This window comes from Phascolarctos cinereus, unplaced genomic scaffold (assembly GCF_003287225.1).
Source record: "Phascolarctos cinereus isolate Bilbo 61053 unplaced genomic scaffold, phaCin_HiC Scaffold_5;HRSCAF=322, whole genome shotgun sequence".
NCBI classification, from domain to species: Eukaryota; Metazoa; Chordata; class Mammalia; order Diprotodontia; family Phascolarctidae; genus Phascolarctos; species Phascolarctos cinereus.
Genome location: NW_027555958.1, coordinates 211,225,050 through 211,245,908, shown reverse-complemented (window position 1 = coordinate 211,245,908; position 20,859 = coordinate 211,225,050). Strand labels below are relative to the sequence as shown.

The window sequence follows — 20,859 nt, the reverse complement described above, 5'->3', positions numbered from 1 at the left end:
TTTCCTGATAACAAAATATTTAAAATAATCAAGCTTAAGGTTTTCTTCATCTTAAAATTATATACTTTAAATCAATTTTATCTAATGGTAAATCTGCAGCATTCTAAGTAAAACCATATAAAGCAAAGGTGTTCAGTTTGAGTATTTCTATTTGGCATATCATTAGAAATGCTAGCAGTCACTCCATTAGCACCTATGTGCCAGGTACTTTGCTAAGAGCTGGGGAGGCAAGAGACAAGTCCCTGCCTTCAAGGAGACAACAAGCAAAAAACTATGCACAAATGAAATAATTCATGTAGAAGATAAGATTTTAGTTAGGACTTTAGGGAAGCCAGGAAGTGGAGATGTGAAAGAAAAGCATTCCAGCCATGGAAAATTCCAGCCATGGGGGATGGCCAGAGAAAATTCCCTGAGTAGACACAGTATCTTCCTCAGGAAACAATAACGAGACCAGTTTCACTGGATTAAAGAGTACTTAGAGGGGAGTAAGGTACAAGAAGACTAGAAAGATAGGAAGTTTGGTTATGAAGGGCTTTGAATGTCAAACATGAGGATTTTGTATTTGATCATGGAGGTAACAGGGCACCACTGAAGTTGAGTCAGGGGAGTGATTGTGGTCAGACTTGTGTTTTAGGAAAATCACTTTGGTGGCTGAATGGAGGGTGGATTGGAGTAGGGAGAGATGATGCAGGCAGCCTCCTCAGCAATTTAAATAGAATAGGGAAAAAAAAACATCAAAAGATATTAATGGGAAATGGGTGAGAATATCTGTAAAAGACATGGTAGTGTAGCTAGAAAATCCAAAGACTTCAACAAAAGAACTAATTGATACAGTATAAATTAAGTCAACAAAGCCTAACAGTATGAAACCCTTGAAAATTATTTGTACTTTTATACAGAGTAGAATATAATCAGCTTGAGGGCAGAGATGGCTTCATTTTTGTCTTGGCATCCCCAGTTTCTAGGGATTGTCTTGTATTTAATAAACGCTTGTTAAGTGAAAATGATAATCTTTTCAAATTACCTGTATGCTTAGTGCAATAATCAGTGTTGTGTAGTAGAAAGACTGACAGACTTGAAGACCTAGGTTAAACTTTGACTCCAACATTTAATTCTTATGAGCCTCAGTTTCTTCATCTGTAGGACAGAGATAAAGCCTATACCTTCATAACATTATGAGAGATAATATACATAAAGTACCTATGGAAAACCTTAAGCCTCATACAAATATCAGCTATAGTTAATGCTAACCAGAATGCTAGCAAATTTCTTTAAAGAATTATATAAAAGCAAAATGAAATTTACATGGAAAAATATCAAAGGGACTGATGAAGGTCCAGACTTTAAAATATACAATATATTGGTTTTATGTTATATATAACTTCAAAATACACATATGCATATACAGCAACAGCAATGACAACATAATAGCATTTATATAACACCTACTATGTGCCAGGCATTATGCTAAGTACTTTATAAATATGATCTTATTTGATCCTCACAACAACCCTGGAAGGTAGATGCTATTCCAGATAAGGAAACTGAGCTAAACAGGATCAGTGAGTTGCCCAAGGTCCTTCCAGCTTATAAATGTCTGAGGCCAAATTTGAATTCATATCTTCTCAGCATTCTGTCCACTGCAACACCTAGCTGTCTATGTGGTGTTAAGCAATACAGATCAAGGGAACATGAGTTCCCAGAAATATATGTATATATGTGTATATACATATGTGTGTGTGTATATCCAATCCAATAAACATTAAGTGTCTATGATGTGCCAGGCATTGGGCTGGGTTGGGGACAAAAATAAAAAGAAAGACAATCAGGGCAGCTAGGTGGTACAGTGGATAAAGCACTGGCCCTGGAGTCAGGAGGACCTGAGATCAAATTTGGCCTCAGACACTTGACACTTACTAGCTGTGTGACCCCAGGCAAGTCACTTAATCCCATTGCCTAGCAAAAAAGAAAAAAAAAGACAATCCCTGCCATCAATGAGCTTATGATCTAAAGGATGAAGATTATTTGTGGGTATATACATACATACATATATATACATACATATATACATACATACTCTGTGTGTTTTCTCCTCCATTTCCTAAATTCCCTGATTTTGTCAGTGTAGTACTCCTTCCACTGATCTAGATCATAACCCTTCTTTGCTGTTGGCAGATCAAGGAAACAAAATAGAGATTCTGAAATAGAACCAAGTATATACAAGAGGTTAGTATCTGGTAAGTTTCTATACAACAAAAACTGAGAAAAGGAGTTATAAATGTTTTATAAAAAAACTATACACACATGTATATAAAATAAATTTACTATACCATTTACCATATGTTCGAGCTGGATCATAGACTTCTTAAACATTAAAAACCAAAAAAAAAAGTAATAATACATTTATCTTAATTGTGGAGGGTAGCTACATTTTTATCTATTAAGCAAATAGAAGACATTATTGGAGGCCAGATAGATGTACTCAATTACAAAACAAAAAGTGCCTCAAAAATGTAATCAGGGAATTGGCACAACAAAAAGAACCAATTTCCGAGCAATAAACAGTCAAAAGCTATTGTTTCAAAAGAATTGTGACTATAAAAGAATAAATGACTACATAAATAGATGCTCCAAATCACTAACACTAAAATAATTAAAACGACTCAGACTTCACCTTGCACCATACCAATTGACAAAGATGAAAAAAGATGGAAGATGTTGGAGAGGGTGTAGATAGATAGACTGATATACCATCAGTGGACCTGTGAAATGGTCCAACTGTTCTGGATTTCAATTGGGAGTTATACAAGAAAAGTGACTTCATGGGAAAGATTGCTCCAAGTCACTAATAATAATAAGATTCATATTGAAACACTTGAGACTTCACTTCACATCTAGGAACCTGAAAAAGATGACAAAAAATTGGAATAGTCAATATTAGAGAGATGTGGAAAGACAAGCACACTAATACACTGTTGGGAGAGCTGTGAACTGGCCCAATCATTCTGGAAAACAATTTGGAATTTTGCTAAGAGAGTGACTAAAATGTCTCTACCAATTGACCTATAGTTCCTACTGCCTGATATACACACCAAGGAATTCAAAGATGGAAAGTTTCCATAGACACCAAAATACTGCAGCACAATTTATAATAGTATAACATTGGGACAAATTAGATACCCATAAATTGGGGAATGGCTAAGCAAATTATTATATATGAATGTAATGGCATATTACTGTATAACTGGGTGAACAACTGGACTCATTAATTACTAATATGTACATGTTGACATGGCAGAAGATATTCAGTGGATATTCCCAGGAATCTGTGCTTTACCCTGTCACTTTCAACAATTTTTATCAATGACTTAGATAAAGGCATAGATGATACACATCAAATGTACAGGTGACACAAAGCAGGGAGGGATAGCTAACACAGTGGATGACGGAGTCAGAATACAATGAGATGAAATTGAATAAGGATAAATGTAAAATCTTGTGCTTGGATTAAAAAAGAAACTGCAAGTATAGTATGGGAGAAGCATGTTTAAACAGCAGTTCTTTCAAAGATAAGAGAATTTTAATGTACTAATGTCAAAGTAAGCAGCAGACCAAAAAAAAAAAAGCTAATGTGTTGTTGAACTACACTAAGCTGAACATCATTTAAAGGAATAGGGAGATGATAGCCCCGTAGCATTATGCCCTCATCAGATGTCTGGCATATTGAGTTTAGCTCTGCACCATCATTTAAGAAAGACTGTGTTAAGCTAAAGAGTGTCTTGAAGCAGGCACCAGTATGGTAAAGAGTTTTAAGTCAAAGATATTGTGGAAGTTTAGAGTTGAGAGAGCTGGTTCAGGTGTGACAGAATTCACTTGGACCTTCTCTGTAACCACTGGGAGCTTTACTAATGCAAAAGCATCAGGCTAGCCCTGGAAAGAGGACTAGCAACATAAAGAGGGATGGGGACAGTTTTATAAGGATAGAATGAGGAAGATGGTTGCTTACAAGATAGTTTTAGAAGTTTTTATGGGGGTTAAAGATTAGAGACAGGTCAAGGAAGGATTTTACGACATAGGATGAAGGAGACAAAGGGAATTCTTTGTGGTTTAAGAATTTAAGGACAAGGCATGAGGGCACAGGTTAAAAACTAAAGGACAGGGGGAATATAGGATAAGGGACACAAAAGCAATTCTTTTGGTACACTTTCAGCATAAGGAGGAAAGGACTTTAGGAGCCTTTCAGGTTACAGAGTAAGCTAGGATTTCACAAAGTACTGGAAAAGCGATGTTAATATTCTCTTAACCCTTCGAGCACTGTATGCTTACACATCAATGTGAGGATTGGGGAGGAGGCGAGATGGACACAATGGCTTTTTTCAAGTATTTGAAGAGCTGTCATGTGGAAGAGGTACTGGATTTGTTCTGTTTAGCCTCTGGTAGCCAAAACAGGAGCAATGGGTAAGAAATTTCAAAGAGACAAATTTTCCCTTAATGTCAGAAAAAAAATATTCCTAACAGCAGAGTTTACCTGCTTTGCCTCAAGATGTGGACAGTTCCCCTCCTTAGAGGTCTTCATTCAGAAGCTGGATGATCACTTGTTAAGTATGTTATAGTGGAGTGTGTATGAGTTGGATTCAGCCATGTGCTGGAGCCAACTGGCTCATGAAAGCCAATTGTTAAATTTTTAGTGTGAGCATTTACACCTCAGAAATGTGCAAATTCTTCAAATCAAAACTTGATTGTTTTGTTAATTGTCAAGACTTATGAAAGTGATGGAGAAATTGTTAATAATGCAGATTAAACTTTAAAATGTGTCCTCCATACATTTTTTCTTCAGGTAGCCAGTTGTTAAATATTTACCAGGACACTCCTAGTTGGGCTAGAATAGATACCTGCTAACTACACATTACTACAATAAGTATATAGAACACAACAAAAAATTAAAATAGAATGTTATGCAATTATAATGATCAAATGGTCCAAAATAAGAGAGATGAAAATGCGCACACACACACATCCTTCTTTGCAAAAATTGGAGGTTAAGGATGTGGAATATCACATACAGTTGGACTAAAGTGACCTATTGGTTAGTTATGTTGAACTTTTTTTATTCTTTATTAAAAGGGATGGCTCTCTGGGTGGAAAAAAAAGGAGGGATATTAGGAAATGAAGGTGATAATAGAAAGAAAAGTAATCAATAAAGAGTTTTTTAAAAAAAGCAAAGTGACTAAACCTTCCATACTCTTTGACCTAGCAATCACACTTTTGGGAGTATACCCTCATAGAATCCAAAGGCAGAAATGAAGTTTCAATATGTAACAATATCCACAGCAAAATTCTTTGTGGTAGCAAAGAACTAGAAACAAAATGGGTGTTCATTGATTGGCAAGTAGCTAAAGTAACAACAACAACCCTAAGTCATATGAGTACAATGGAAAATTATTGTATAGTAAGAAATGATGACTATGAGGAATTCAGAGAAAAGTGGGAAAACTTGTAGGAACTAAAACAGAACAAAATATGAAGAACCTACAAAAATGCAAATCAATAAATAAAGGGAAATTGAACTTTGAGCAACAGAAAAGCCATTGAAGGCCCAGAGAAGATATAATGACGTATACATCCTCACTGTAGAGAAACAGGGGACCACTAGAAAAGAATAGAATATACAATGCCAGAAAGGGGTCTCTATGAGAAGCTTTTGATTATCTTTCTTTTACATGAGGGAAGGTTCAACATGGAAGGAGTATGAGAAATGGCTGATGTAATGACGAAAGGCATCAATAAAGTGTATATTAAAATACAGGAATAAAATAAAAATAATAGATTGGGGAAAATATTCATGGTCAACATAACAGATCAAAACAATACCTAAATTTTATGGCATGGACAAAACTATTAAAGGCCAACATCCAATATCCAGTGAATAATCAATCACATTATGGGAACAGACAATTTTAAGAGGAAATACAAATGGTAAATAATCACTTAATGCTTAGCCTCACTGATAGAAAAATGCACTCAAACAATTTTGAGGTACCACCCCACTCTCAAACTGACAAAGTAACAATACAATACTGGTTAATTGTGTAAAAAAATATATTCATACATTACTGATGGAATTCCAAGTAGTTGATACTTCAATTTCTTGAAGAGTAATCTAGCACTACACTATGGGAGCTATAAAAAAAAGTATATTCTTATTTAATATTCTCTATATTGGGAAAATAGAATATTATCTGTGAACCCTGAACCCCATGAACCCCACAACCCCAATTTGAAACAGTCTGCTCTAAGAAAGAGACAAACAAAATTGAAGTACATGTGTCCACGGTTTAGTTTCTCAAGGTGGCTTGACATGCATTGCATGAGAGTTCAGTTCAAAACTGCCCCCCCCAAGGGGGCCAGTTCAGAACTGGCTTGGTTTGGTATTTTGGGGTACAATGTTATATACCCTTCAAAGAGCAGGTGTTCCCAAGGGGGTTCCAATCAACCATGATTGGTCAACATATTAGGAGGTGGGTGCGTTCCTTAGATCACTCAGTCCACAGGGGCCAATATCGTCTGGCCATCAAAGGAAACATCACCCCCAGTCTTGGAAGTCTGCCTCCACCCAAACCTGAGTAGGATAAAATCAATTCAGGCCTGGGTTAAAGTTTGACCAAGGTAAGAGGATTCAATGCAATCTTATTATCAGAGATGTCCTTCTGAAGAACTTTGGGTGGAAGCCTGGTTGTGGGGGGGTGGTCTGAGTCTCAAATACACAGATTACCAAGAGAAATAATTTTTAACATAACAAAAAGAAAAGTGAGCTATTAGTTCAAAGGTATTTATTTATTGCAGCATTATTTATAATTGTGAAAACTGGCAAAAACCTATGTCAAACAAAGGGGAAATGATTTAACAAATGGGTATGTTAATGTAATATAAAAACCATGATGCAATTAAAATGAGAAGCTTGAAGTATACAAATATGGAAAGATGAAATAACATGGAAGTTAAGAACAGTACATACATTTGGGTTATATATAACAAAAATGTATAAAGAGGTATAGGAAGGGATTGGAATAAGGGGGAATAAGAAAGAAAAGGAAGAGGCATTTATATGGTGCCTGCAGTGTCTCAAGCATTGTGCTAAGCACTTTTACAAATATCTCATTTGATCTTCACAATAATGCTCCAAGGCAGGTACTATTATTATCCCCATTTTATAGTTGAGAAAACTGAGGCAAAGAGTGATTGATTAAATGACTTGCCCAGGGTCATAAAGTTAGTAATTATCTGAAGCTGGATTTCCATTCAGATCTGTTCTGACTACAGGCCAGTACCACCAGCTGCCTCCAAAAGGCATACTTGGATTAGCAAAACCAGATGGGCCACAGGGAAAAACTGGTATGTTTGAAAGGCATTTTTTTTAGCATAGTCATACAATTATATTTTAATTGATTCTGTTGATATTTAAGGTTAAGTTCATAATAAATAATGGGGAAAAAAGTGAAGAGACAATATGTGAAGCTTTTGTTTCTTTAGGCAGAGGAATTCTATGGCAAAATATAATTTTGTTGATATAACATAATACGTTCAAGACAAGTCACAAGGCATCTCCATTAAATTGTGCCAGCTATTGCACTCATTCATATTACTTTTCTTATTAGAAAGAATTAGTAATTAAAATTATATCAATGAGAATGAATGGAACTGAAGCAGATTCTCAGTATTCAGGTTTACCAAACCAATGAATAAGGTAACCTTAGGAGTTTTTCATATTTCCTCCCTCTTTTCACCCCCACTCTTCTCAGTGCTCCAGTCAGTCATTCCTGATATTTTGGCACCCTTGCTCACCTCTGGGAATTAGAGAACAGAATAATTTCCAGTGATAGCTGCAATCAAGTCTGCAGCATTTATTAAGGGCTTACAATGTTCTAGTCAGGACGGTTAGGTGGTGAAGTGGAGAGAGTGTCACACCTGGAAGTCAGGAAGAGTCCTGTTTCTGAATTCAAATATGGTCTCAGTCACTCTTACTAGCAGTGCGACCCTGTACAAGTCACTTAACCCTTTTTGCCTCAGTTCCTCATCCTTAAAATGAGCTGGAGAAGGAAACAGCAAACCACTCAAGTATCTTTGCCAAAAAAAACCCAAATGGGGTCATGAAGAGTCAGACATGACTGAACAGGAACTTGTTCTAGTCACTGTGCTAAAGCGCCGGGGATACAAAGAAAGACACAAACACGACTTTTGTTCGCAAGGAGCTCACATTCTAGCGGGGGGGGGTGACAGCACGCAAACAATTTTTTTCGATCCGGATGGATAGTGGAGACTGAAAAAGGCCTTTTGCAGAGGTTTTTTTGGGTGAGGTAGTTGGGGTTAAAGTGACTTGCCCAGAGTCACACAGCTAGTTAAGTATTATGGATCTGAGGCCACATTTGAACTCGGGTCTTTCTGACTCCGGAGCCAGTGCTCCATCCACTACACCACCTTGAGCTGAGTTTTAAAAAAAGCCAGGAAGCACTGGTGAGAAGGTGGAGGTTCCAAGTATTGCGGGGGGAGTGGGAGTGGGGGGGGGAGCAACTAATGAAAATATACAGTGTAGTACTCTGTTTTGGAAATGCTCTTTAGCCTTTTTCTGTTCCTCCCATCGCCTCACCCCTTAACCTAATAATCTAAGATGAAAGGATCTTTTCCTTGTTACTGATTTAGGATCATTTAAAGATCCTAAACAATATTTAACTCTTCAAAGGTCCGATCGGGCTTAGATAGCCTTTGGGGAGTTAGTTTCATGAAGACTCATGAAGCATGGGGAACTCTACGAGATGCTTAAATTCATGACCTAGCTTTGAGTGGCTTATTTAAGTCCTTGGTCTTTCAAACAGTCCTATTAATTGTCCCCTTTAACCCCAGACAGCACTGAAAGTGATTTCCATGGACTTTTCCTTACTTCTACGGGTGGCTCCAAGGAGAAGGCAGCTGCCCCCCCCGAATCCCCCCGCCCCCTGAATTCACCCAACTGCCATCCCCACTGGAATGAGACAATCCCACTTTGGCAGCTGTCACGTCCTTCTCACCTCCTTGGCTTAAAGAGGGCTGGTTGGCCCCCGGGCCTCCCACCCGTGCCCTTCCCAGGGACAAGGCACGCTCCTCCCTCCTCCCCTGCTCAGAACCCCGCCGGGCCAGCTGGGAAGGAAGCTCAGTAGTCAGTCACCTCTGCTGCCAGGGCTGGGGGTATGGAGGTGAATGCTGGTGGGGGTAGGAGGCTACCCTCTCCGGGAGGAGGAGAGGGTGGGGGGCGGCGCGGCAGGCGGGCGGGCGCCTGTGTCCTTCTTTGGCCATGCTGTCAGCGGGTCCTGCCCGCCCGGCCGCGGCCTCTCATTGTAGGCGTCAGAAGGAGGAGGTGTCCGGAGCTGCCACTAGCGCGCGGCTGCCCGGGGGGGGTAGGGGGTGGGAGGGGGGAGGAGGGGAGGGAGGAGAGGAGGGAGGAGAAGAGGGAGGTGGCACCGCCGCAGCCGGCCGCGTAATCCCTTCCTCCTCGTTCCTCCCGCCGCTGTCCCTGCAGCCACCGCTGCCGAGCTGCCCCATGGCCCAGGCGAAGATCAACGCGAAAGCCCACGAGGGACGGTTCAGCCGCTCCTCCTCCATGGCTGACCGCTCCAGCCGCCTGCTCGAAAGCCTGGACCAGCTGGAGCTCAGGTGAGCGGGACGGGGGGTGGGGTGGGGGGGAGGCGAAGCCGGCCCCGCGTCCCGACAGGTCCTGTCCCGTGCACGCCCTCCCCGCTGGCCGCCCCCGAACCCTGGAGCCCTCCCAGGGCCGGAGCTGGGAGCCAGGTCACCCTCGTGGCCTGTGTCAGGAACTGCGAGCTAGGGCAGGGGCAGGGGCCGTGGACGGGGGGCGAGGGGCGAGGCACGCGCTCCTAGGACACTTGCACATGTAGAGGGGGAGAGGCAGACTTTTGGGAAAAGAGAAATGGGGGTGGGCGTGGGAAGGGAACGCAGAAGTGGAGCATCTCTGACACTTTTTTGCCCTTTGATTGGTTGGTGCATCCCTTTGGAGGTCCATATCTATAATGAGTGTGGCGTAATGAATAGAGAACCGACTTTGAAGGCAGGAAGACTTGGGTTCAAGTCCTGTTTCTTATACGTATTCCACCAGGGGCATATTTTTAAAGTACAATCTTTGTGCACGTTGCCTTCTACATTAGAATGTGTGTTCCTTGAGGGCAGGAACCATATGTGTGGGTTTTGGTTTTTGTTTTTTATCTTTTTGTCATTCTGTGCATCCTCGGTGCTTAGCACAGTGCCTGGTACATAGTGTTTAATAAGTAAATGCTTGTTGACTGACAAAAATCTCCAACCTCAGTGCCTTAGGCAACTCACTAGGACTATTTCGCCACATTCATGAAATCAGAGATTGGTTAGGAACAGAAATCTATGTTTTCACCAGTGGGTGTGGAAATACCTTCCCAATGCAGATATACAACTCATCCATAACAAAATATCAGAAAGTTAGAGAGGGACACAGAAGTTAAATGACTTTTGTATATGTACTTAAACGAAGATTTTCCGGATTCCAAGGCCAACTCTGTATCCTGTATGCCACTGCCATCTTTCTTGGTCAATGTTTATGCCAGATAAAACCTGAGTAACTTCATTGTCTAAGCATTCTTTTGGGTGGTTTGGCCACTTTCACAGTCCCATTCCCATGATCCTTTTGGACATCTGAATGTGGTATTTAGAAAAAAACAGATGGCAAAATCTGCTGTGACATCATCTGACTGATTATAGGCTTCAGCATCTTTTTCTGAAGTGCTTTTTTAATGTATTTTATATTAACTTGGCTGCTGCTGTTTCTTCTTTAGTGGAATTTACTGAGTCACTGATACAGGGTGTCCCAAAAGTTTTAGTGTGGTTTTAATCTTTTAATCTGCACTAAAACTTTTGTAACACCCTATAGATTGGTTATGTTCATTAGTTATCTTCTTAACTGCTAAAAGTTTATTCACTCAAAATAGGTTATCCCCCCCAAAAAAAAACGTGTAGTAGCTTCAACTGGGACTAGTAACAATGGGTGGAGAGAAGAATGACAGCTGGAAAGCTTTGTAGAATAATAGATTAATGCTACTTTTCTCATACCACATTGTACTATTTGGGCCTTTTATTCATAATCTGCCATTCTGGCTTGATATTGTAGAAAGTTTATTCACAGGGATTTGGTATTTGTATGTCTGTGTGTGTGTGTGTGTGTGTGTGTGTGTGTGTGTGTGTGTTTACTTTTCTAATGACTGTAGTCTCAAATCCTTAGGAATAGATTTGTATAAAAAATTTAAACTGTGAACCAATAACAAAAATGTTTTCAGTAAGAGGAATAGTGTATATTTATTATGATGTCCTTTGTGATTTTTTTAAGCTTTTGTGGCATAAACTTTAATCATAAGCAGTTATAGTTAAACTAAAATTCCTTTAATCTGTTTACTTTGTTATTGATTAAACAAGATAAAGTATATATAAAGTGCTGTGCAGATCTCAAAGTACTAAATAGGTAAACTATTTTCAAAGCAACAATAACTAACATTTGCATAGGAGTTTTCAAGGTTTGCAAAGCACTTTGCATAGGTTATCTCAATTTTATTCTTACAATTATCTTATAAAGTAGGTCCTCTGATTATCCCTTTTACAAATGAGGAATCTGAGGCTGAGTGAGGCTGACTTGCCCAAGGTCACGTAAGTAGTATCTGAGGCAGGATTTGAAACCAAGTCTTCCTTCTTACAGCTAAGTGGCACAGTGGATAGAAATGCTGGGCCTAGAGTCAGGAAGACTTGGATTAAAATCTGTCCTCACCCTACTCACTTTTGTGGGCCTGGACAAGTCACTTCAGATGCTTTAACTGTCAAACTGGGCTAATAACAGCACCTACCTTGCCAGGGTGCTTAGCACAGTGCCTGTCATGCAATAGCGGCTATATAAATGCTTATTCTCTTCCTGACTCCAAAGTCCATTACTATCCATTGTGCCATCTAGCTGCCTAGGATGTAGCAAGGGCTAAATCTTTCATTTATATAAAGATGTATAGGATTAATGAATGTATTCTCCTAGAAACTGAGGCTTGTGTCATTGTTAACCTAAGCAGCAATGAGCAGAAAGGGAGAAGAAGCAATTTTCTATTCACAATTTTAATGGCAATAGCAAAAAATGAGAATACAGAAACTGCTATTTCTAGATCTTTACTTTTCTTCCATCTTTGCTTAGGATGAAACACATGAGGAACTGAAAATGAAATGATTAGAGAATTGGCAAAATAAATATAGAATTAGTTAACAGCTTTCTACTGGGGGTTCTACAAAACAGGCAAAGATGATTCTGATAATTGACTAAAGAAGAAGATTAAAAAACCAGAATTCCTCCAACTTGGTCTCCTTGTTTTCTACCAACAGAATTATATGCAGAGCTGTAACTAGACTGAGACCACCACTTCTTGGCATTAAAATTTAGAGGGTGCCTAATGCTTGCAGTCCTTCGTGGCATAAACTTTAGCACTTAATTAACAAGAATAATTAATTAGTTCAAGTAGGAAGTTACCAGATGGCTGTGCTTCCCAGTGGGCATTCCAGGTGTGCTGCTTCCAGTCCTGGCCTCACCATGCTCCCATGCCGTTCAGGCAGCTTCTCTATCAGTGATCTTGCAGTGTCCCTAGGGTCTCTAAACACCCTGCCCCCTGCCCACCTACACACAACCAAGTTCAGTTTGCCTCAGTCCAAAACTAATACTTATTGCTCTGATTATATGTATCTTTATGTATCAAATAACTCTGACATTCCCCCTTTGGCAAAAAGTTGGAGATATCCTTTCAGCAGTTTTAAAAGCCCATTATTCTAGATTGAGAAACAAAAGATGTTTAAAAAAAGTTGCTAAGAGCATTTTTAATAGCATTACTGAAAACCCATCTTTTCTATGTCCCTGTTTCTACATGCTGAGTCATTCTCTCCAAACTTAGACTTTTAAAAATAAATAGTATTGTTTTAATTAACTCTTAAAACGTGGTGGAGCCTCCCTACATAATGAAGACCTACTTATAGTATCTATTCATGAGGTCTTATATGTAATCCTATCCTGTACAAACCTGTATGCTGTTGCAGCCTTTGGAAGTTTTATAGACTAGATTAAAGGGTTTGCTCTTTATTATAGGGTACAAGCCCTAATTAAATATTCACAACCTCATATTTGAACTGTTTTTGTAAAAATTATCTTAATCAGCAACTGGTTTCATCACTAACAGCTATTCAAAATACTAATAGTTGAGACTGTATGACAGAATTTCAAAAATTGATTTTCCCTTGGATACTTGCATGGATTGGATGATTTCAGAAGTCTCTTCCTATGTCTCATGTATATTATAGTTAAGGAATTTTTAGGAGACATATTTCATGGCTAATAATGTAATGGGTATAATCAGAATATCATCACCACATGCATTACAATAACTCACTGTGCTTTAAAGTTTAAAGAATTTCCCTCCCAACAACTCTGTGAACTAGGTAGTACGAGTGTTATTACCTCCATTTCACAAAAGACAAAACTAAGGTCCATAGAAATAAAGTGATTTACTCATGGTTATGTAGGCAACAGAGAGAGGCAGGAGGCCTCAGTCAACTTGACTCTAGAGTCTAGACCATGTTCTCCTTCTCTCTCTACTCGTATAGATACCATCCTAGTTCAGGCCCTCATCATTTGTCTCCCAGACTATTATAATAGCCTCCTCATTGGTCCCTCACTTCAAGTCCCTCCTCACTCTAACCATTCTCCACCCTGGTGGCAAAGTGATTTAATGCAGTTAAAGCTTTAGTAGTTTAAAATTGCACTAAGTATAAATTCATCTGTTTGGCATGTAAAGCCCTTCACAAGCTGGCCCCACCTTACCTCTCCAATCATCTTATATATGTATTACCCTTCTTCATGAACACTTCAGTCTAGCCAAACTAGCCTTTATATACAGCACTACATTTCACATCCCTGTGTCTTTGTACAGGTTGTCCTCCATATACCTATGTACAAAATAGAGAACCATTATTTTGTTTTTGTTTTTTAATTAATTTATTTTTAGTTTTGAACATTCACTTTTATAAGATTTTGAGTTCTAAGTTTTTTGCCTCCCCCCTCCCCAAGACTGTATGCAATCTGATATAGGATATACATACATATTAGACATTTCCACATTAGTCATGTTGTGAAAGAAGAATCAGAGCAAAAGGGAAAAATCACAAGAAAAAAAACCAAAAAAAGAGAAAATAGTGTGCTTCAATCTGCATTCAGACTCCATGGTTCTTTCTCTGGATGTGGATAGCATTTTCCATCATGGTCTTTTGGAATTGTCTTAGATCATTGTGTTGCTGAGAAGAGCTAAGTCTATCAAAGTTGGTCATTGTACAGTGTTGCTGTTACTGTATACAGTGTTCTGGTTCTGCTCACTTCATTCATCATCAGTTCATGTAAGTCTTTCAAGGTTTTTCTGTAATTCTCCTGCTCATCATTTCTTTTATTTTTTTTGGCTAGGCAATGGAGGTAAGTGACATGCCCAGGGTCACACAGCTAGTAAATGTTATGTGTCTGAGGCCGGATGTGAACTCAGGTCCTCCTGAATCCAGCGTCGGTGCTCTATCCACTGTGCCACCTAGCTGCCTCCTCATCATTTCTTATGGAACAATAGTATTGCATTACGTTACTATACCACAGCTTGTTCAGCCATTCCCCAGCTGATGAGCATCCCCTCAATTTCCAATTCTTGGCCACCATAGAAAGAGCTGCTATAAATATTTTTGTAAATGTACGTCCTTTTCCCTTTTTTATGTTCTCTTTGGGATACAGACCTCGTAGTGGTATTGCTGGCTGAAAGGGAATGAACAGTTTTGTAGCCCTTTGGGCATATCTAAATTGCTGTCCATAGTGGTTAGATCAGTTCACAACTCCACCAACAGTGCATTGGTGTTCCAGTTTTCCCACATCTTCTCCAACATTTATCATTTTCCTGTTTTATTATGTTAGCCAATCTGATAGGTATGAGGTGGTACCTCAGAGTTGTTTTAATTTACATTTATGTAATCAAAATTATCCATTTTGCATTTCATAATGTTCTCAATCACATCTTTGGTCATAAATTCTTCTGTTCTCCATAGATCTGACACAGGTAAAGTATTACTTGCTCTCCTAATTTATAGTATCACCCTTTATGTCTAAATTGTGTATGATATTGGTCGGTACCTAGTTTCTGCCATACTATTTTTCAGTTTTCCCAGCAGTTTTTGTCAGATAGTGAGTTCTTATCCCAGAAGCTGGAGTCTTTGGGTTTATCAAACAGTAGATTACTGTAGTCATTGATTGCTGTGTCTTGTGTACCTAACCTTTTCCATTGATCCACCATTTTATTTCTTAGCTAGTACCAAGTAGTTTTCATGATTGCTGTTTTATAATACAGTTTCAGATCTAGTATGGCTAGACCACCTTCCCTTGCATTTCTTTTTATTAATTCCCTTGATAATTTGGACCTTGTATTCTTCCAGATGAATTTCATTATTTTTTTCTAGCTTTATAAAATATTCTTTTGGTAGAGACCTGATCATTTTGGAGGGATGGCATGAGCAGCAGAGAAGGGGAGGGTAATCCAGGAATGACTTCATGTAGAAGGTGGTGCTTGAACTGAGCCTTGAAGTAAGTTAGGAATTCTAAGAAGTGGAAGCAAAGGTGGAGTGCATGGTGGGTGTGGAGGACAGCAGTGTTCATGAAGGGCATTAATGTATAAGGAGAATGGAAAGCTGGAGTGAGTCAGGTTGGGAAAGGCTTTAAATGCCAAACAGAGGAGTTTATATTTTATCCTAGAGGTAATAGACAGCCACTGGAGTTTACTGAGCAGGGGAAAACTTGGTCAGATCTGCAATTTAGGAAAATTGCTTTGCCACCTGTGTGGGGAGAGACTTGAGTCAGGAAGACCAGTACGTAACATATATGTGTGTGCCTCTGTGACTATGGATATATGCACACATTTTATACACACATACACATATATACATATATAAATAGACATTACTACATAAACATATATGACTTATGGACATATTTGTCTATGAATATGTCTCAGGTTAGAGATTGTTTTACTTCTGTCTTTGTGTCCCTAGTATTTATCACCTGATGGGTGATCGATAAATCCTTGTTGATTGATTAATATTGACTGTGACCCTGGGCATGTCAGTCCCTCAACAGACGACTACTACTTGCAGAGCAAGTGTTCATCTGCATTGGTAAAGGAACTTCCTTCCATCAATGAAGAGACAGATCCTGTCCCAAAAAAAGAGTATCAGAGCTAAGTTCTAATCCAGGTCTAGAACTCTTTCTAACATACTAAAGAATACTGTCTCTTGAACTTGCCAGTGAAAGAAGAATTTGCTTATTTTAAAGTGTCTATTAATTCTTCTAGAACATGCTATATTACATATATATGTACATAAATACATAAATTCTCATCTACAGCCTGAAAATTTGTATATCTTCCAAAAGTAAGCCATTTTAATTCTTTCCAGAGGGATAAGGCCTACTCAAAGTGGAGTTAGCTGTATGCTATTTGATTACATTATTTTCTAATTAGGAGAATAGGAGCCAACATTTTTTGCAATTCTAAAAATCTTGTTCTTTTTTAAGAGGAGAGTCATTAGTACTAATCATTCATTGTACTCAAATGTTTGATGAATGTAAGCCATGGTATGATTATTAAAATATAAAAGATTAGCTTACAAATCATGCTTGATTTAGTCCTTGAGTTGAGAAAGACTGCTGGTTATCACTATGCCTAATCAATTGTTTCAAGGAATTTTCCATTAATTCAGAAATATTGCAAATTTTAGTTTTCTTTCTGTAAACTCACTGGAGAATGAAGTCAGAAGGGCTTCAACTCTATGGAGTAAGTAAGATATAAAAACAGTTGGATGTTTTGACCCTATAAACACTAAATTGAAGTGACTTTAAAAAGTAAATTTAATTCAATTTGTAATAAATAACCAAGCTAGATTGAACTAGAAACAGAGTAGTATAAAAGAGCACTTGCTCTAGAATCAGGAAATTGGGACCCAATCCTAGCTCAGATCATAAGCAATTCATTTCATTTCTCTGAGCTTTGCTTATCTGTAAAATGGGAATAATAATACTTGTGCTCCATACTTCATAACTTCATTGTAATGAAAGTACATGGTAAACTTTGAAGCACCATAAAAATGTGAATGAGTGAATTTGAAAGCATATGATTCCATTAAAAAAAAAAAGAACTGTGAACAGGATTAGCTCTGGCAAAGCCAAGGGGGTGGTGGTCTTTTTTTTTACCGTCTCTGTCTTATCTATCTATCTACACACACCTCTACCAAAGTAGTGTTTTAAATTATATATATTATATATACATATACATCTATGTATATATTCTATCCCTCAGTAAACTATATGCTCCTTGAGGACAGGAAATTTCCCCATTGTCTAGCTCAGTGCTTGGCATATACTGTAGTAGCTGTGGATAGATTTCAGGGGGTCCATGGGAAAAATGGGGGAAATTACATATTTATTTTAATATAATTGGCTTCCTTTGTAATACTTCATATTTTATTTTGTAATACTCTGCATTTAAAAACTATTCTGAGAATAGGACCCATAGGCTTTTACCAGACTGCCAAACGGGTCCATGACAGATATTGGGTGGATTTTCCCTCCTTTGTTACAGATGGCAACCTATATGCCATCTCTTCCTGTGATTCTTGCCCATGTAGAATCCAGCCAATATGCTGGACATGTTCCTCTAGCTCAGGGGTTCTTAACCTTTTCTGTGTCATGCACTTCTTTGTGCTAAGTGCTGGGTATGCGCATAAAGACAAAATACAGTCTCATTTTTCAATGAGCTCATAGTCTAATAGGGGAGACAATATGCAAACAATTATATACAAATTAGATATATACAGAACAATTTAGAGGTGAGTTCAAAGGGAAGGCAATAAGGTTAGGAGGAAGGCTTCTTGCAAGAAGGTGAGACCTGAAGGAAGCCAGGAAGAGGGAGATAAGGAAGCAGAGTATTCCAGGCATGTTGTGACAATCAGTGAAAGAGCCCAGACTTGGGAGATAAAATGTGATAAAGGAGGAACAACAAGGAGACCAACCAGTGTCACTCATGGGATATGTGAAGGACAGTAAGGTATGAGAAGACTGGAAAGGGAAGAAGGATCTAGGTTATGAAGGGCTATAACAGCCAAACAGAGTATTTTAGATTTGATCCTGGAAGTAAGAGGGAGGTGACTGAATAGGGAAGTGACGTGATCAGACTTGTGCTTTAGGAAGATTAATTTGACAGCTGAGTGAAGGATAGACTGGAGTAAGGAGAGACTTGGGGCAGGGAGACCAACCAGCAGACTATTGCAGCAATGCAGACATGAGGTTTGGAAGGCCTAGAGCAGGCTGGCGGCAGTAAGAGAAGAGTAGAGGGCATATTTGAGGTAGAAGCCAATTGTCAAATTCTCAGTGTGACCAATTACACATCAGCAATGGGAAAGCTACAAATTAGGGCTTGATTTATCATTTTGTTGATTGTCTAGACTTAAGAAAGCATTGAAGAAAATGTTAATATTCCAGATTGAACTTCAAAGTATGTCATGTGTACTTTAGTTGTGAAAACAACAGGACTTGGCAAATGTTTGATATGGAGGAGGTCAGTGAAATTATAGACCCATTGAATAAAGTAAAGAAGGTGGCAATATAGGTGTAGTGGCAAAGGTATGTGCTAGATTTGGAATCAGAGGATCTTAGTTTGAATTCTGATTCAACCACTTAGTACCAGTGTAACCCTGTACAAGCCACTTAACCTCTTTGGGATTCATCCATAAAATGAGGGATTTGGACTTCATAGCCTCCAAGGCCTTTTCCAGCTCTGTGTCTATGGTTTTAGGTCTCATACAGACTCTGCAGTAAATTTAGGAATACCATAGTATTATAGTTTATACTCATAAGTGTAAGATGTTCTCAAGTGTTCTACAATCAATCTGTTCTACCATCTGTTTTTTATATTCTTTAATATAAAAAATTCTTCCTTATGAAAACAATATTATGTTAAGTATTTTATGAATTGTAGTTTATATTGTCATAAGCACTGCTTAAAGTTTATAATGTTCTAAATTGTGATTGTGGCATGATGAAAAGTTATATAATAAATATTTTGGTTTGTTTTTTATTAATAGGCTTTCATTGTGATGACAACCTTTCTCTTTAGACTGACTCTAAATGTTTTCTTAGTAAAGTTTGTTCTTTTCTGTTCCAATTTTCAAGAGTAGCATCTTCTAGCTATGAATTTCAACTTTAACGCCAGCCAGGCTCCATGTTTTTATTTGAGCAGAAACTTTTCTTAAAGTTAAACATAAGATGCATTATAATTTTATAACCATGGTCAGGAATTTTGCAGAAATTTTGCACTAATGGAATTGCAGGAATGGCTATGGAAAATCTAAAAATGTGAGTAATGGGGATCAGAGAGGATTTCTAGTAAGGCCTAAGCATTCCCAAATGGGGTAGTGCATTCAAATCCCCACTGTTACTATGGCCCAGTTCACACTCCTCATATTTTCTTCAATTTAACAAGCATTTAATAACCACTTGCAGCAGTGTTCCAGGCCCTGTGCTAACATCTTCATTGAGATGGTAATGCATTTTAAATCAGCTTTTGAACAATTAATTGTCCATTGCTGTTGAATCATTTCATTTGACGTAATAATAATAATAGCCGCCATATATATGGGAATATAATAGCTAACATTTATGTAGCACTTATTATGTGCCAGGAACTGTGCTAAGGGCTTTACAGTTGCTATCTTATTTGAACATTACAATGACCCTAGGAGATAGCTGCTATTATTATCATCCCCATTTTACAGACATGGAAACTGAGGCAAACAGAAATTATATGACTTGCCTAGGGTCACACAGCTGGTAAGTGTTTGACTCCAGGTTTGAGCTCAGGTCTTCCCCACTCCACAGCTGGTGCCCTATCCACTGTACCACTTAGCTAGGCATAAATATAAAAAAATTATGTGTGTAATACATACGAATATGTATGTATATACATATACAGCTTTAAAGTTTGCAAATCACTCTACATATATTATGCATTTTGATTTTCACAATTACCTTGTGAGGTAGGTGGTATCTCCATTTTACAGATGATAAAACTGAGGCCAAGAGGATGTGATTTACCTTAGAGAAACAAAGCTAGTAGCTATATTAATGTATTTAGTATGTTAACATAGCTAGTAGCTAGTAACAGTAGTAGCTGAGGCAGTATTTAAACTTAGGTCTTCCTGCCTAAGTGAGCCACTTGGATTACTAGGTCAGTGGTTGTTCACTGTATTGGTTTTTTCCTAGCATAATATATTTTCTTTCTTTCTTTTTTTTTTTCTTTTTGGTGAGGGGATCGGGGTTAAGTGACTTGCCCAGCTAGTAAGTGTTAAGTGTCTGAGGCTGGATTTGAACTCAGATCCTCCTGACTCCAAGGCCAGAGCTCTATTCACTGTGCCACTTAGCTGCCCCTATAATATATTCTTTCACAGCAGATTCTTGAATTGTTTACATAGTTTGAGCTCCATAGAATATAGTAAGAAAGAGTGATGGGAAAGGTTTGATCTGAAACACTTTGGATAAAATGGCTGTGTCTGGAGCAGTGTTTCTCACACGCATTCCATATGTCTCTGTGGGTTTGCTTTGAAGAGGAAACTTTTAAATGGTAGGCAAGCACATGCCATCTACTTTTCTGTCTTCACGTGGCTCCACCTGCCAAGTTCCACTCTTTGCAGCCTTTGGGGGGAGGG

At 38.5% G+C, this 20,859-nt stretch overlaps 1 protein-coding gene across 2 annotated transcripts in view; it reads left to right on the top strand.

The window, feature by feature from the left end:
- The first annotated feature begins 9,130 nt into the window (after positions 1-9,130).
- The window catches only part of BAG2 (BAG cochaperone 2), a 35,538-nt gene continuing 23,809 nt past the window's right edge, over positions 9,131-20,859 (top strand). Inside the window, exons 1-2 of one of the 2 annotated variants that reach the window (XM_021000505.2) lie at positions 9,131-9,227; positions 9,551-9,684. In XM_021000505.2, the coding sequence (XP_020856164.1) occupies positions 9,222-9,227; positions 9,551-9,684 (140 nt within the window). In that variant the 5' untranslated portion in view covers positions 9,131-9,221. Of the gene's footprint in view, positions 9,228-9,479; positions 9,685-20,859 lie in introns of those variants that run through there. The other variant, XM_078155306.1, reaches the window with a different exon arrangement.